This window comes from Prenolepis imparis, unplaced genomic scaffold (genome assembly GCF_030444845.1).
Source record: "Prenolepis imparis isolate NDT839.2.m4 unplaced genomic scaffold, iyPreImpa1.0 SCAF_56, whole genome shotgun sequence".
In the NCBI taxonomy this organism is placed as follows: Eukaryota; Metazoa; Arthropoda; class Insecta; order Hymenoptera; family Formicidae; genus Prenolepis; species Prenolepis imparis.
The window spans coordinates 114,896-132,026 of record NW_028141214.1 but is presented as its reverse complement, the minus strand read 5'-3'; the positions used below and the strand labels follow the sequence as shown (position 1 = coordinate 132,026).

At 47.5% G+C, this 17,131-nt stretch overlaps 2 protein-coding genes across 2 annotated transcripts; both read left to right on the top strand.

Moving 5' to 3' along the window:
- Positions 1–1,247: 1,247 nt before the first annotated feature.
- Positions 1,248–2,036, top strand: LOC145947248 (uncharacterized). Its single transcript, XM_083057051.1, has one exon. It carries the CDS (start codon positions 1,248–1,250, stop codon positions 2,034–2,036), a length of 789 nt encoding a protein of 262 aa, XP_082913177.1.
- A 72-nt stretch (positions 2,037–2,108) lies between these two features.
- On the top strand, positions 2,109–5,432 carry LOC145947247 (uncharacterized). Its single transcript, XM_083057050.1, has 3 exons — positions 2,109–3,659; positions 3,742–3,964; positions 4,060–5,432. Exons 1-3 carry the CDS (start codon positions 2,109–2,111, stop codon positions 5,430–5,432), a joined length of 3,147 nt encoding a protein of 1,048 aa, XP_082913176.1.
- Positions 5,433–17,131: the final 11,699 nt, after the last annotated feature.

The window sequence follows — 17,131 nt, the reverse complement described above, 5'->3', positions numbered from 1 at the left end:
ATATACTTCGTGTGCGTTATCTTCACATATGTCTTCTACGGTTACGAGCGGCGTACTAATCCCTACGGTCTCATCGGTCGTATTAATTATACTGACGGGGCACAAAAGATTTTTGGGTTCTACCAGGCATCGTCCGATATATATTCCCGGTGCTGTTTCTTCGGCCTTTATCACGTCTATCTTGTTACGATTCGTTGCCGCTTGTATTATTGTTTCGCTACGCGATTTTAATTGAATTTTGTTGTACGGTCGTAATTTTAATATGGCGTTTCCTATTTGAAGCTCCTGTTTTTTGTAATCGCACGCGACTTGTTGCTTTTGTAGAAAATCAATTCCTATGATCCCTACTCCATTGGGAAGTCGTCCTTTACGACATACATCGCGTGTTTGATTTTTCGGATGCCTAAATCGATAGTCGCGTAGAATTTTCCTGTTGTTCGCGCTTTATGCCCGGTTATGCCAATCAAAGTAATTTTGTCGTTATATGTTGCGTATTAACATCGGAGCGGAACGCTTGTGTGTATGTATGTATGTATGAGAGGGTGTGCGCGCTTACAAATTGTGCCGAGATTCTCTTATCATATATCGCGTTTAAATAGCGCGCGCGAGAGCCGCGCTACTCGGCCCGCGCGCCAATCGCGACCGTCCACGCTCTCTCGATCGCGCGCTTTGGCGAGAGGCGCGCTCGACACAATAGACTCGAACGGTCGCCGCGTTCGAACGCCCGCGCACAAAAACACTTTTCGAAAACACTGTTGCCCTCCAACCGTCTCAAAATTGTCACCGCCTTTGTCTTGAAGCTAACATCGTCTTGTTATGTCGCTCGTAGATACTTCTAGAAGATCGGCGAAATAAAGGCGCGTGTTCGATGCTCCAGACTCATCACTACCGTTCCTGCCCTCGTAAGCGTTCGATTAGTAATCTCGTTGCTCACACAGAATTCTTGTCTCGTACTTCCTTCGAGTCACGGACAAATTGTAACGCCGCTTCTAACAGAACGTCGTTAAGAATAAAGTTGTTATTTCTCTCCAAAGTGTAAGAAAAGTTCAAGCCAACTTCCTTGTCACTCCCACACTCCACTAACGCGCACCAGACCGCGAACGCGATCCCGTGATTGCACATTCTGGTCCTTCGAGCCGGATAGGCCTCTTTGTGGCAGCCGACACCCCTTGCAATCGTCGCGCCTGTCGCATCCCTGATGAGTCAGTGCTTCTGTGATAGAGTCAGTGAATATCCTGCGGAAGACAATGGATAAATTAATAGCGTCTCAGGTAGAGCTGTTCGGGCGTATAGCCCGATCTTACGATAACCTGAAGAAGGTCGGTGCCGCTAAGTTGTCGATCTTCTTGATCCAGTCGGCACTAGCTATCCTGGAAAAGAAGTGGGATAAGTTTGAGGAACAGCACGACATTCTAAAGACCGAGTTCCATGACAAGCTCGATGAGACAGATTACATCACCTCAGACCTCGTTAATACCGTCGAAGCTACTTTCCTCGAGCAGCAAGCGAAGTTACTGGAGATAGAGAGGAGTCTCGCTGGTCCATGGAAGGAAGATAAGCCCATCCAGGCGGAGGCCAAGTCACCGCGTAACGTCTTGCCGCGGCTCCAACTGCCGCAATTCTCCGGCAAGTTCGAAGACTGGCCTACTTTCCGAGATCTGTTTCAGTCCATCGTAGTCGAGGAGCCGTCACTATCGAGAGTACAAAAGATGCAGTATTTGAAGGTCGGCATAAAGGGCGACACCGAACAGCTGATACGGAACCTACCTTCGACGGAAGAGAACTTTGAGTGCGCCTGGGCCACCCTGACGAACCACTTCGAGAACAAAAGGTTCCTCGTGAGTGCTTACCTGCCTGCCCTCACCGCACTTCCGCGAAAGAAGGCCCCGGCCGCTGCCGGACTCCGTAAAATCTTCCACTGTGTGGTCTCCACCGTCGGAGCACTCGAGAGCATTGGGCGTCCGATTTCAGAATCTACGGATCTCTTCGTCCACTTCGTGATCGAACTGCTCGATCCGAAGACCCGTCGAGATTGAGAGAAGTCGCTAGGGAGATCTGCCGAGCCCCCTTCCTATGAAGATCTGCGCGATTTCCTGGAAGAGCAGCTGATGACACAGGATGTGCTACAGAGCGTCTCTGCGGAGCAGTACGGGAAATTCGCCGAGAAATCTAGCCGGACCGCACGTGCCAGCCACGTAGGAGGTCGAGGATCGGACTCCAACCGAAGCTCCCCTCTCTGCAAAAAAGAGCATTTTTTGGCGTACTGCGACCAGTACAGGAAGAACACTGCTCAGGAGAAACGAGAGGCAGTGGGTACTCACCAGCGGTGCTGGAACTGCCTAGGTCGCCACCAGCTCAGCAATTGCACGTCAGCAAAGGTATGTGCCAAGTGCTCAAGTCGGCATCATACGACCCTGCAGTACGCTTTCACTGCCGTTGCTCAAGCGACGGCCGGGCCCAGCCAGTCATCAACCGTCCACGTCGCCAAACGCCCAAAAGTGGAGTGCGGGCCCGTGCTTCTCGCGACCGCTCGCGTTGTAGTGCAAGATCACCACGGGAATCGCCATGCCGTCCGCGCTCTAGTGGACTCTGAAACGTCCTTGATCGCGGAGTCGCTGGCGCAGCGTCTCCGCCTGCCGCGAACTCCGGCTTCAGTGGCTATATTCGGGGTCGGTGGTATTCAGACGGGTTCGTCGCGGGGACGGATCACTGTAATCCTCTCAGCGCGTTCCGGACTCTTCTCGTTATCTGTGTCAGTCTTGGTACTACCGCGGCTATCCATCTATAGTGGGGCGCCGGGAAGTGGACATCGCTCCTGGTCGCACGTAATAGGCCTCGAGCTCGCGGATCCTGAGTTCCAGCGCCAGGACCCGGTGGAGCTTCTCCTCGGAGCCGAGGCTTACGCCAGCATCGTTCAGCCAGACCTGCGCCGCGGGGGGCCGCGGGAACCTATCGCTCAACAAACCCGCCTGGGTTGGGTACTCCTGGGTGCGATGGAAGCTCACCACATCGCTGCTTCCGTATCGTCGCTCCAGTGTTCCGCCGTGCTGCAACTGACAGACCTCATGCGCCGAATCTGGGAGGCGGAGGAGCCGCCTCGCCCCGCCTTGCCTATGACTATCGACGAGCAGGCGTGCGAGGATCATTTTTCACGCTCGTACGTGAGGTTGTCCAACGGGCGCTACCAAGTGCGCCTGTCAGTCACACTAGATCTACAAGATCTCAGATCGACTCGCCTCGCCGCGTCCCGCCTGCTGGACGTCATGACGCGCCGATTCGATCGCGACAAGGACTTCGGGGAGCTGTACCGCGACTTCATGCAGGGCTACCAGGCTCTAGACCATATGTCGCCAGTAGAAGAGATGTTGCGCGCCCGGGAGCAGGACGTGCTACCTGCCCCTCCACGGAGTGATGCGGGCCTCCGACGCCGGTACGAAAATCCGGGTGGTCTTCAATGGTTCTTCGCGCACCGCCGCCGGGCACTCTCTCAACGCCGCTCTGTTCACCGGACCAAACCTGTTGCCGGCGCTAGCCGACATCCTGACCCGTTGGCGACGGTACCGCTACGTCTTCGTCGCCGACGTGGAGAAGATGTACCGCCAAATCCTCGTGCATCCAGACGATCGGGATCTGCAGCGGATTCTGTGGGAAGACAAAGGGCAAGTGTCAGAATTCCGGCTAAACACTGTCACGTATGGCCTGGCGAGTGCGCCCTACCTTGCCATACATGTTCTCCATCAGCTTGCAGCGGACGAGGAAGGTCGCTTCCCGTTAGGCGCTGTAGCGGTGCTTCAGGATACGTATATGGACGATATACTCACCGGGTCAGCCAGTTTAGAGTCGAGTCGACGGCTCCTGGGGGAAGTAGCCTCTCTCTGCGCGGCGGGTGGCTTCCCGCTGCGAAAATGGGCCGCCAATCACGAAGCCCTCCTGGAGGACATCCCGCCAGAACATCACCTGACAGGTCCTACGGGCGTCATGCTGCCAACGAACGATCCCTCAGTCTTAGGGTTGAGGTGGAACCCGGAGACCGATGAGTTTGCGCTCACTATCCGGAAGTTACTCAAGGCTTCCCCCACGAAGAGGACTGTGCTCTCCCAGACGGCCCGCCTGTTCGACCCCCTGGGATGGCTAGCACCGATTGTGGTCCGGACGAAGCTGCTCATCCAGACGGCATGGCTCCAACAGCTCAACTGGGACACTCCGCTATTAGAGAGGAAGCATCAGCCTGGATCAACCTAAAGGAAGAGCTTCCGTTGCTGGAAGGAGTGCGCTTGCCGCGCTGGCTACGTTGCGGGACCTCGTCGACCACCCTGGAACTCCATGGCTCCTCAGATGCATCCGAGCGAGCCTACGCTGCAGTGGTGTACCTCCGGTCCACCAACGAGCAACCCAGCGTATCCTTGATCGTCGCTAAAACCAAGGTCGCCCCACTCAAGCGAGTGTCGCTTCCTCGCTTAGAGCTCTGCGCGGCGACTTTGTTAGCCAAATTGGCGGAGCACGTTCGGAGCATGCTGGACGTGAAGAAGACATCCGTCAACCTATGGACCGACTCCACTGTCACGCTTGGTTGGATCCATGGACACCCTGCAAGGTGGACAACTTACGTAGCGAACCGAGTCGCTGAAATTCAGCGGATAAACCAGGATGCGAGATGGCTTCACGTACCTGGTCGAGAGAACCCAGCCGACTGCGCCTCCCGGGGATTGTCCCCGAAGGAGCTGTTGGTACATCCTCTCTGGTGGCAAGGACCTGATTATCTCAGGCAGCCCCCTGATGCATGGCCAATGGACACCGGCCACAAAGAGGCCGAGCTTCCTGAGCAACGACCCACACGCTGTCACGTGACCGATGACCTACGGGAGCCCGAAGAGTTACGGCGATTCTCTTCCCTCCAACGCTTACTGCGGGTCTCGGCCTGGATGTGGCGCTGGCGTGATCGTCCTCGCGATGCGATAGACGGAGCACCCGCAAGAGCACCACATTCCTTCCTGGGTCCAGAGGAGCTCCAAGCCGCGACCACTCACTGGATCAGGGTGGTGCAATCCATGAGCTTCAGCCGCGATCTGGAGGAAATCCGCTCCGGAAGGCCGGCGCTCGGTCGAAGTCCCCTCAGGAAACTGACGCCTACGCTCGATGGCGAAGAGATCCTACAGGTCAAAGGGCGACTTAAATACTCGCTACTGGATCACGACCAGCGACATCCAGTAATTCTGCCGCCGGAATCTCATCTCACCTACCTGGTGATCGGCGACTGCCACCGACGAACCATGCACGGAGGAGTTCAGACCACCCTGGTCTTTTTTTTTCCTGGCCTGCATCCGGCAGCGTTAATGGATCCCGAGAGGACGCCAATTGGTCCGGCGTCACATCCATCCATGTCTACCATGTGTGCGATGGCGGGCGGCAACTCCACAGCCAATGATGGGTGACCTGCCAAGGGCACGCGTCACTCCAAGCCGACTGTTCCGCCACACCGGGGTGGATTTCGCCGGCCCGATATGGCTCCGGACGACCAGAGGGCACAGGGCGTATAAGGGCTTCCTAGCCGTCTTTGTATGTTTTAGCTCCCGCGCCGTGCACCTCGAAGCGGTCAGCGACTACTCCGCCGATGCCTTCTTGGCCGCCTTCCGTCGCTTCGTGTCCCGTCGAGGCATATGCGAGGTCATCTACAGCGACTGCGGGACAAATTTCGTAGGGGCCGATGCTCGGCTCCGAGCCCTCTTCAAGGCGGCGAGCAGTGAGGTCCACGCCATAGCCGGACGGCTGGCTGACGAAGGCATCCGATGGCTGTTCAACCCGCCTGCTGCTTCTCATTTTGGCGGGCTCTGGGAGGCGGCTGTAAGAGCCGTCAAACATCACCTACGGCGAGTCATAGGGGAGACCAGACTTACTTTCGAGGAGATGGCAACCTTTCTCGCAGAGGTCGAAGCTTGCCTCAACTCGAGGCCACTGCAGGCGATGTCTGACGATCCGGAGGACCTCAGCTGCTTGACTCCCGGCCACTTCCTGGTCGGGGGCCCGCTCAGCACAATCCCGGAACCGTCGCTCATGGACGTGCCGACCAACAGACTGAGCCACTGGCGCCTGCTGCAGCAGATGCGAGACAATCTGTGGCAGCGCTGGGCCCGTGAATATCTACAGGGTCTAACCCCGCGTCCGAAGTGGTGGGCCACCTGCGACAACCTGAAGGAAGGTCAGATGTGCTTCCTGAAAAACGAGGCCACTCCCGCGTGTCGCTGGCCGCTTGCACGCGTAAAACGCCTACACCCGGGAGAGGACGGTCGAGTCCGCGTGGTGGATATCCGAACCGCCGGTGGAGAGCTCAGGCACCCGGTCGTCAAAATCGTTCCGCTACCGTCGGTGAACGCCGCGAACCCGAATTCGCCGTCTTAGACTATCGGGACCTGCGTTTAGAATAAACTGTACATAGAGTGTATATATTTGTATAATTTTCGTTTGCAGTAGATTAGGCCCTCAGTACTTACAGTAATTGAAAGGTTCGAGTGTCGTCCTTGTTACCGGCACTTTACACTCTCCGCGATGATCTCGCATTGACGTGCGAGGTTAGTTTAGCCCAGTCAACAAACTGGCCGGATAGTGACAGCTGAGAGTGGCAGCTGTCGCCTGCGCGCCATATCGATCAGATAGCTCGATATCGATCACGGCGCCGTGTCGCCAGAATCACCGCCGTGAAAAACCTTAGTGGAGATCGTCGACTTTGACGAGGCGGGCGGGATGTTGCGTATTAACATCGGAGCGGAACGCTTGTGTGTATGTATGTATGAGAGGGTGTGCGCGCTTACAAATTGTGCCGAGATTCTCTTATCATATATCGCGTTTAAATAGCGCGCGCGAGAGCCGCGCTACTCGGCTGGCGCGCAAATCGCGACCGTCCACGTTCTCTCGATCGCGCGCTTTGGCGAGAGGCGCGCTCGACACAATAGACTCGAACGGTCGCCGCGTTCGAACGCCCGCGCACAAAAACACTTTTCGAAAACACTGTTGCCCTCCAACCGTCTCAAAATTGTCACCGCCTTTGTCTTGAAGCTAACATCGTCTTGTTATGTCGCTCGTAGATACTTCTAGAACAGTGCTGGGATTTACTTGCCATTTACGGCGAGATTTCGAGACACACGCTTCTTGCCCCCCCTCCTCGCTCGCGCCATAACAACGCAGCGCCGGCCGCTCGTAACTAAGGAGCGCGGCACATGGTCTCAGGAACGTGCGTATCAAACGTAATAGCACAATTAGCATTCTAATAGCAAAAGTTATTATTAAAATTTTCTATTCAATCTTTTATTTTGTATTAATAATACAAATAGTTATTATTCTATTATTAATCACGTATATGTGTTCTTTTGCTATTAGAATGCTAATTGTGCTATTACGTTTGATACGCACGTTCCTGAGACTATGTGCCGCGCTCCTTAGTTACGAGCGGCCGGCGCTGCGTTGTTATGGCGCGAGCGAGGAGTGGGGGGCAAGAGGCGTGCGTCTCGAAATCTCGCCGTAAATGGCAAGTAAATCCCAGCACTGTTCTAGAAGATCGGCGAAATAAAGGCGCGTGTTCGATGCTCCAGACTCATCAATACCGTTCCTGCCCTCGTAAGCGTTCGATTAGTAATCTCGTTGCTCACACAGAATTCTTGTCTCGTACTTCCTTCGAGTCACGGACAAATTGTAACGCCGCTTCTAACAGAACGTCGTTAAGAATAAAGTTGTCATTTCTCTCCAAAGTGTAAGAAAAGTTCAAGCCAACTTCCTTGTCACTCCCACACTCAACTAACGCGCACCAGACCGCGAACGCGATCCCGTGATTGCACATTATATATCTTGGTTTCGCCTTTCAAATGTTTAACCTTTATTAGAGAGACAGTAGCACCAGAATTGTAGAGCATGTTAATCTTGCCGTTCTTTACTTCGCGTATAGGTAGAGTTATCAAATTCAGGCTCGCTGCTCCACGAGACGTCTGTCGCACGTGTATCACCTGATATTCTATCGCGCGTGTCTTTTTATTATTTCCTTCTTGCCGTTCTTCCTCGTCACTACTATGCTCGGAATCGGTATCTCTTTTTCGCGGTTGCGGTTTTTTATGATTTTCAATTTTATTAATGCTTCGCGGGTCTTTATTATCAGTTCTCTTATCGCGGTCCGATGTATTTGTCTTCGGTTTTCCATTTAAGGTCCAACATTCGTCGCGATTGTGTCCGCGTTTTTTACAATAATTGCAGAATTTCTCTATGGTATTTGCGCGAGGGGGCTTGTCCGATTTGAATAACGCGTATGTACTGTTGCGTCCATAATGCCCCGATTTTCCGCATTTATAACATTGTGTGCGTAGAGTGTGAGTTTGTTGCGAATAACTTGATTCGGCTTTATTTTTGTCTTCAGACCGAGGATTTTCGAGAAGTTTTTTTCTTTTTCGCCCGCGCCGGTTATCGCTTCCTGCAGGGTAGTGTATCGTTGCGCTCGAACGAGAATTTTGAGGTCGTTTCGTAGCCAGATTTGAAAATTAATTAATCCTTGTTTTTTGATTGTTTGGTGAATAGCGCGTTTAAACATAGGGGGGGGGGGTGGTTTTCCCCCTCAATCATTAAGTTGTGTAATTTCATGGCTAGTAGGTCGACGCGTTGGCCGAAATCATGCGCGTTTTCGTTTGTTTTTTGTTTTAACGAGTTGAATTCTAATTGTAGATGCGTCGTGCTCTGTTTCGTCTGATAACAGGCTTCTAATTGTTGTTTGAGTTCTTCGTAAGTTTGAATATCATGCGTTTCGAAATCTTGCATGGCCTTTCCGTCTAATTTTGTGTATAGTATTGCTTGAATTAATGACTTCATCCGCGGGATTGATGTTTTGCATGGCATAAGTGCACGCGTTAAAAAACTTTTGGAGTTTTTGTTGCAAAGTTCCGTCGAAGTCTGGGATCATTGTCCTTGCTTCTTTTAAGGTTAAATATTGCAAAGAGGTGCTACGTCGGTTTCTAATATCATTTTCGGATCTTCCGTATGTGTACGTTGCGTTGGGGTCGTCGTTGTATGTTTTGATGCGATCCGTGTATCGGTTGCCCTCGGGGCGGTACCCGTTTCGCGTCTGTCGTACTTCTCTCGTATTTGCAGGGCGATCGTGTATTTGGTCGCGCAAGGAATCTAATTTGGTTCTCATTTCCCGAAATCCTTTCACGAGTTCAGTGAGTAGGGCGTTATTCGGGTCGGATACTGGATGTCCGGCATCTGCATAACACGCGGCGGCATTACCGTCGATTATTGATCGTAAGCGTTCGATTTCTCTGTCGACATCTTCAGGGGGGGCATTCCGCGTCGGAGGGTTTCGTTTCATGTCGTCCTCGCTTTGCGTGCCTAAGACGCTATCGTCGACTGATACGGGAGAATAGTTTCTCCTAACCGAAATTCGCTCGGAAGACGCGCGATCCGAGGGACGTCTTCTTTCGTCTATATTAGAAGGACGTGCGTTTTCCTCGATCGGTTAGGCTTCTGATTCTGGCGAGCTAGCGCCTGAGTAATGTTTATCTAAATTTGCGCGTACATTATCGCGAATGTCGTGTACCGCTTCCTCGGCTACTTGTACGGGCGTTACGAAACCAAGTCTACGATTAAGTCGAGCTGGTCCGCTCCAGAATCGTGGTTTAAATGAGACGCGTTTTTTCGATCGTTCCGACATTGAATAACTTCGGGCTTATTTCTCGACGCTAGAGAGGTTGATTGCTTTTTACAAGAGTATTTTATAATAGTTAGTTTCGCGCTTACTGTCAGTTCGTGCCTTTAGTACGCTTTCGTCAAAGCTATCAAAGGGGAACTCGCGTTTAACGGTGACATTCGCGGATAATTCAACTTCGTTTTCTTTTGAATATTCGCTCTCTAATTTTCCACGAACTCGCTCGAGATTTTCCAAAGTTATTGGTAACACTCGAATCGCTCGCTTCGCGGGATCGCTATGTAACCACGACTTGTTTAATATCGGTTGTCGAGGGGTTTCGTATCCTTCCGACTTTCACGCAGAAATATTATAAGGACTTACAGTATTACGGCTCGCATCTTTACGCTCTATATCGCTTGGTACGGCTCGGCTGCTGCTGATGCAACTCGATCGCTCGTGGGCTGATAACAGCTGGCGGCTCGGTGCTTGTGCTCGATACGGCAGGTCGTCGCCCGGTGATGACGCGTTGTCCGTGAAATTGTCGCAGGTCGGCGTTGTCCTTGGGACGTTGGCGATCCTACTCGACTCTCAGCTGCTTGCTTATCGCTCTTCGTACTGCTTGCGTTGTCCGTCCTTCTCTCTCACTGCACTGTGGCTTCTGCTTATTTCCATCAGCTGTTTTTCTAACTGACGTGCCTGCTTCCACACGTTGTGTAGGTTTGTATGTGTGTATTGCGGGTCTTAATTTTTAATATACTGCTTTCTGTGTCGTCCGTCGATTATTTCGACATGCCTAATTTTTCTAATACGGTTGTATTGTTTTCAGGTCTTCAGGTTCCTGCTGGTCCTGGCGGTCCGTCAGCGCAATCCCACTGCTGCCACCAATTTTGTTGTGTGCCGCGTAACGGCACTGGGGTTGCGCCGAGTTTAAGGATAGGGATCCTCGGGTCGTGCAGGACTTCGTAGGAAGTTAGGAGTGTTGTACTCTTCTCGTTCTTTTAAAATACACTTTTATTTGAGTTGAACAGGTTTACACTTTATTGGTTCTTCTTTCCAGTTAAATAGATATATAATAATCGGTGATTAATTAACAAGCGTAGGTCTTTCCTAGCGTTTCTTTGTCTTAGTCTTTTAGATTCCTGTTAGCAACTGCCCTCGCGGGCTGACTCTCGGTCTTATATATTCTTTGTTTCTTGGATTTCTTTTGGGAGAGGCCCTTGGAAACAGGTCTCTGATTGTTTAATAGTATTCACGCGTTTTTAGTCTAAGTGCAAGCGAAGCAGGTCGAAGTCGCAGGTCTTTGCATCTCGCGATTTCCGGTGCTTCGCGCGTGTCTCGCTGCGTTAGCGTTTTCGCGCGACGAGCGTTTGGCGAGAGCGCTCTTTTATAAGTAAAAATATTTTATAATGCTTTATAATAAATTCTTATAAATGCTTTATAATAAGTTCTAATACTATTTCAATATTGGTTATAGGGCTATAACAATATAGAATTGCTTTATCACCCCAGAGTCATTACGGTAGATGTATTAACCTGCAGAATCGAAATCAAATATGTTATAAATGACTCTGATTATAAAAATATTAATACATTAAGAAACAAGCGACATTACGCGCCTATAAATATATCTTCCTGCGCATATATACACTGTTGTGTGCCTCGGGTAAGGCACAGGGGTCGCGTCGAATTTGGGATTGGGATCTCTGAATGTCAGGGTTGTCCGGTCCGGGATCTTATATTTTATAAATAAACTGTAGATTTTCATAAAAATATACTTGATTTTTATTTAACTGTTTACACTTTTATTTAACTCTTATCTCAGTTAGAGTACTCGCGCTCGTGTCGTATCCTTGAATGGTTTAGGATTACAGTCGTTCCGTGACGTTCGTATAGCTTAGAACGTTCGGCGAGTCGCGTATGTTATAATCTTAGCGACGGCGTTACACTTAATTCGGTTCTTAATTTGCGACTGCGAGCGCGTCTATTGTTCGGTTTTATAGCCGGATTTTGGAGTCTTTTGATCGGAGGGGGTGCCTGGTAACAGGCCCTCTTGGTCAAAATCCCGGGTGCAAGCGAAGGAAATTCGAAGTCTCCTTCGCTTCGCTTGCATTTTTGCAATTTTTAGATTTCGCGCGTGACTCGCTGCGTATGCGGTTTTTTTGTAGCCAACGCGTTGTCAAGCGGATGTAATTTAAGTAGTTATAGCTATTGAGGGCTATAACACCCCTCCCCCGTTGGAAAAGAAAAACGGAGGTACGTAGTTTTTCGCTTAATAATATAATATACAATATATTTTCCCGTGTACAATATAATTATAATCGTTTCTTAATTCTAGAAACGCGTGCTTTGGCTTCTTTTCAATATGGATCTTGGTACTCTCCACTCATCGAAGACGATAGATGGTCGTTTCCCGATTTTATTTTCTTGTTTGTTCTTACTTTTAACAATAATCCATATTAAAAATGCTGTTATTAACACTATGATTATTCCACTAGACGCCGTAGGATAAATAAATTGTTTTTGTGTATAAAAGTTTTGTTCATTGTTTTGTAGATCGTTGTCTATACTTTCTAATTTGGCCTTGAGTTTTATTAATTCTGCATGGTGTTGTAGTGTACTTTCTAATTTCATGTTCGTATATTGTCACGTTATTGTCCTGTGGTAACGTTATATTAATTTCGGGTAAATATAGGTTTTTATTTTTATTCCATAGTTTGCTTCTTTTGTCTGTTTCGTCATGTCTGTCGTTGTTAGTTTGCATTCCCCTCTTAGAGTAATTTTACCCGTACTTTTTATTATTTCTCTTTCTTCGGATTGTTCGTTGCATTGTATAGTGATTGTTCGTTCCGCGGCGGTAAAGTATAACCAAGTCTGGGATTGCTGTAATGTGATCCATATCATATGGGTTGAAGCGTAATGTCTTATATTACAAAAGTGCTGATATTTCGGTTGTTGTGTATATATTTGTACTTCGCATGGTGCATTCGAGTTTATTCGATATACTGGCGTACTTCGTTCGCATATATAATGTGAATTTATTTTATTACATTTTTGTAAGTCGTTTTCTGTTACGGCTAAATACGTTAATTTTTCCTTATCTATCGCGATTATCTTATTATTAATTTCTATATGACTAAATACATTTTTATATGAAGGTGTGGGGAATTCAATCGTTTTTATTATATCACATGTAGGTTGCGTAATTATAGGAAAGCTTAAAATAGTCTATACATTTGTTTTATCGCAGTATGCGGTTATTGCTATATTTTCCTCTATTTCTAACCAATCTTCCCTGTGAATTCTAAACGGAAAATATTCTCCTTGCGATAGCTGAGTTGATGCTTCTTTTAAATAAGTAATGATACTATCGATTGGCATTAATTTTGGATGTAACATCTCTTTACGTAAATACGTGAGATATTCTATTATATTTTCTATGTCTCGTATTAGGTCTGTCATAATTGCTATAATGGTTATAAAATGTTCTATGATTTCCTCGTGATTTATATATTCAGTTACGCGTTTTTGTAATAATTTTTCGTTTCGGTCAATTATATCTTCTAATTTATCGAGATGAGCTACCCTGTCATTTAATACTCTTATTTGATTTCATACTGCGTGTTGAGTGATTTGCTGTTGTGTTTGAAGTATGTATAGCTGTTCGTTAATATGGTATTCGTCGTTCGCGTCCATTGTTCCGAATAATGTTTTTGCTATTGTGCCTATTCCGTCTATCAGTCCTCTGCGTCTGTTAGTTGGCGTTTTATATATGGTATTTATTTGCATCATAATATTTTGTAAGTACGTCAATTCTCTTTTTATAATATTATTTAAATGGATGCAAGTTTCTTTATGATATTCAGTTTGAAATTCCATTGTGTCGCATGTTTTTGTTTGTTGTAAATAATTCTTTACTTGTTCCTGTCTGCGGTTTATTGTTGTTAAGTCCAATTTTATTACTAACTTCCATTTTTTCGTGGAGTGATGTAACTGACCTATTTTTTCAAAATACACTCCTGGGTTGCTGATGCATTTTTCGATTTCATAGTCCTGCTTTTGTTCTGGCTGTCTTATTAACGCTGCGTTGGCACTGAATATGAGCATCCTGTAATGATATAATTCTTCTTATTCTATCTTTATATGGGATCCTATTACAGGTTTTAAGTGGGGCGTTTTCAACTTCTTTTCGCCTCATGGGATATTACTGCGAAAATTTTTCTTAGTCTTGTCTTGACTATTCATCGCATCATGTGCTCTTTTTATTCATGTTGTGAGTGCGACGTATCTCTCTGTGAGGGACAGTGTACTCCCCTTTGTGAGTCCTGTTATCGCCAGCTTGTGGTGGGGCTTGAGTTGCCATACGACCCTATGTTACGGGCCTGCGAAGCGGTGTATCGATGTTCCGATACACCGTATTCGTTACGTGTGACCTTTGACGTTACCACTGGTGAACGTGTGGTTCAGGAACTTGTGCCTGTGCCCGGGGAGAGGGTGGCCGATGTTCCTCTTCGGTGCGCCTTACAGGCTGTTGAGGAAGGTCGGTCCTTCCCTTATCACGGAGGTATGCCGTCATCGTTGCTCCCCTATGAAGGATTGTCTCCGGTTGTGCCGGAGGATGCTTGGTCCATGGTCTACTGCGGGTATTGTTTCTTCCGCCAATACTGATTGTAAGGAGGAACTAGCGGATGTCAAGGACGAACCAGCGGTTGGATATGTTTAAATTTATTTTCTTAATTTTCTATACGGTTTCTGTACGGTTTCAACTTGTTTGCATGTATTCGTATCGTCCGTCTTCCCCTTTTTATGGTATAGTTGACGGAGTTCTTTTCGATTACCGTGTACGGTCCCGTCCATAGCGCGTCAAGTTTCTTTGATCGTCCGCGTCGTAGCGTTTCATCGTGCATTAGCACTTTTTCGCCAACTTTGAATTTTGTCTCTTTCGTGTCTTTATCGTAATATTTTTTCGCTTTAATTTTTTCTTCCTTTATGCGGTCCTTCGCGATCTGCTGGGTGGCCCTTAATCTTTCCCTGAGTTCTTGAGCGTAATCGTCGTAACTGTATGTTGTTCTCGGTGGTTTTGTCAATGCCGTCGGTAGGTTGGCTCTATATCCGTAGATTAGCTCAAAGGGTGTGTATCCCGTTGCTGTGTGCGGGGTTGTGTTGTACGTAAACATTGCGTACGGCGTCCATTTGTCCCAGTCAATTTGATCGGCGTTAATATAATGACGAAGATATTCGGCTAGCGTCCTGTGTGATCGCTTGAACGCTCCGTTTGTTTCCGGATGATACGCGGTTGTTTGTAATTTTTCGATTTTTAATAGTTTACATATATTTTTAAATATTTCGCTGAGAAAGTTCGTCCCTTGGTCTGTTCAAATTCTATCCGGAATTCCGTGTTCGCAAATTATTTTGATTACGAATTCTTTTGCGATTGTTCCGGCTTCTTGATTCGGTATCGGGATTGCTTTACTGAACTTTGTTAAACTGTCTTGAAAGGTCAGCAAATATTTATTTCCATTTGTAGTTACCGTTAATGGCCCTACAATATCTAACGCGCATTTTTCAAACGGTTGATTAGGCGTATCCGTAATTATTAGCGATACTTTATTTTTTTGCGATAATTTATTTTTTTGACAAGATTCGCATCTTGTGATATATTGTTCAACATCTTTTGTTAAACCCGGCCAATTGTGGTTTAGGCAAATTCGTTTAATTGTTCTTTCGATTCCTTGTCCTCCAATGGGTGCGTTGTGATATTCGTAAAGTATTTGCCGTTTTTCTTCTTCAGTGTATAATTTTTCGTTATCGAAATCGTCTTTTTATTCTTCCTTTTCTAACTTGTGAATCTCTTCTTCCCGTTCTTCTTGGTTGGCGTCTCTTGTTACACTTCGACTTAGCGCGTCGGCGTTCGCGTTCGCTCGTCCGGCCTTGTGTATGATTTCATAATCATATTCTTCTAATTTCAATCTTCAGCGGATTAATCTTGATCCGGGATCGTTTACGTTGAAAAGCCATACCAAGGGTTTGTGATCCGTAATGATTTTAAATTTCGTTCCATAGACATATGGTCTAAAATGTTTCACGGCCCATACGATCGCTAGTAATTCTTTTTCTGTTGTGTTGTAATTTTGCTCCGCGCGAGATAATACTCTGCTTGCGTCAGCGATGGGTCGGTCGTTGCCTATCGGTCCCTGTGACAGCACAGCTCCGATTGCATAGTCGGAAGCATCTGTGGTCACATTAAATTCTTGACTGAAATCTGGATATTGTAGCACTGGTGCTGTCATTAGTTTATTATATCGAATGCTATTTGTTGTTCGCTATTCCACGCGAATGTTTCACTTTTCTTCGTTAATTTTGTTAGAGGTTTCGCGGTTCTTGAAAAATCTTGTATAAACTTGCGATAATATCCGGCTAGTCCGATGAATGACTGGATGTCTTTTACTTTTCTCGGTGTCGGAAAGTCTTTTATCGCTGTTAATTTTGATGGATCCGGTAATATTCCATTTTCGGAGATAATATGTCCCAGATATATTACCTCCTTCCACAGAAATTCACATTTATCCGGTTGTAGCTTCAGGTTGTGTCCTCGTAGTCTCTGCAGGACTTCTACGAGTCTTCGGTTATGATTCTCCAGGCGAGATCCGTAGATAACGATATCATCTAAATAGACTAGACATCTGAGCCCTTGTATTCCAGTAAGTACTGAATTCATCAGGCGTTGGAAAGTTGCTGGCGCATTCTTCAGTCCAAACGGCATTCGGTTAAATTCGTAATGTCCGTAAAGGGTTGAGAAGGCTGTCTTGCTTTTATCCTGTTCCGCCATTGGTATCTGGTGATATCCTGATGCCAGATCCAAGGTGGTAAAATATTTGGCGTTTCCCAGCTGATCTAATATATCTGTGATATTTAGCAGCAGGAATGAGTCGCTATCGTTAAATTATTTAACCGCCTGAAATCTACAACTATCCTTAATTTCGGTTTTCCGGATGTATCTGCTTTTTTCGGTACTACTAGTAATGGCGCGTTCCATTGACTAATGCTTGTCCGAATAATACCGGCCTCTAACATTTCTTGCACTTGTTTGTTTACTTCTGCCTTGTGTTTCTCCGGCAGACGATACGGTCGTACATTGACCAATGTTGTGTCAGCGCACGTGGCTATCTCGTGTTTCACTGTCGCGGTGCAGCTCAGTGACTCTCCGCCCAAAAGAAATAAGTCGCTATATTCTTCGCTATCCTATGTATTGCCTGTCGACCTTCTGAGTTGAGGTGCTCTGTCCTTAGTAATTGTCATATTTCTCTGTTCCTTTCGGACGAATATTTCGGAGTTTCTGTTCCTATACCATTTATTTCGTGCGTTGGTGTTATGTTTATGTCGTCTATTGTTACCAATGGTGTTCTGATTTCGACGATCTCGTCGGTGGTATTGATGACGCTAATCGGACATTCGAAATTTTCCGGTTCGACTAAG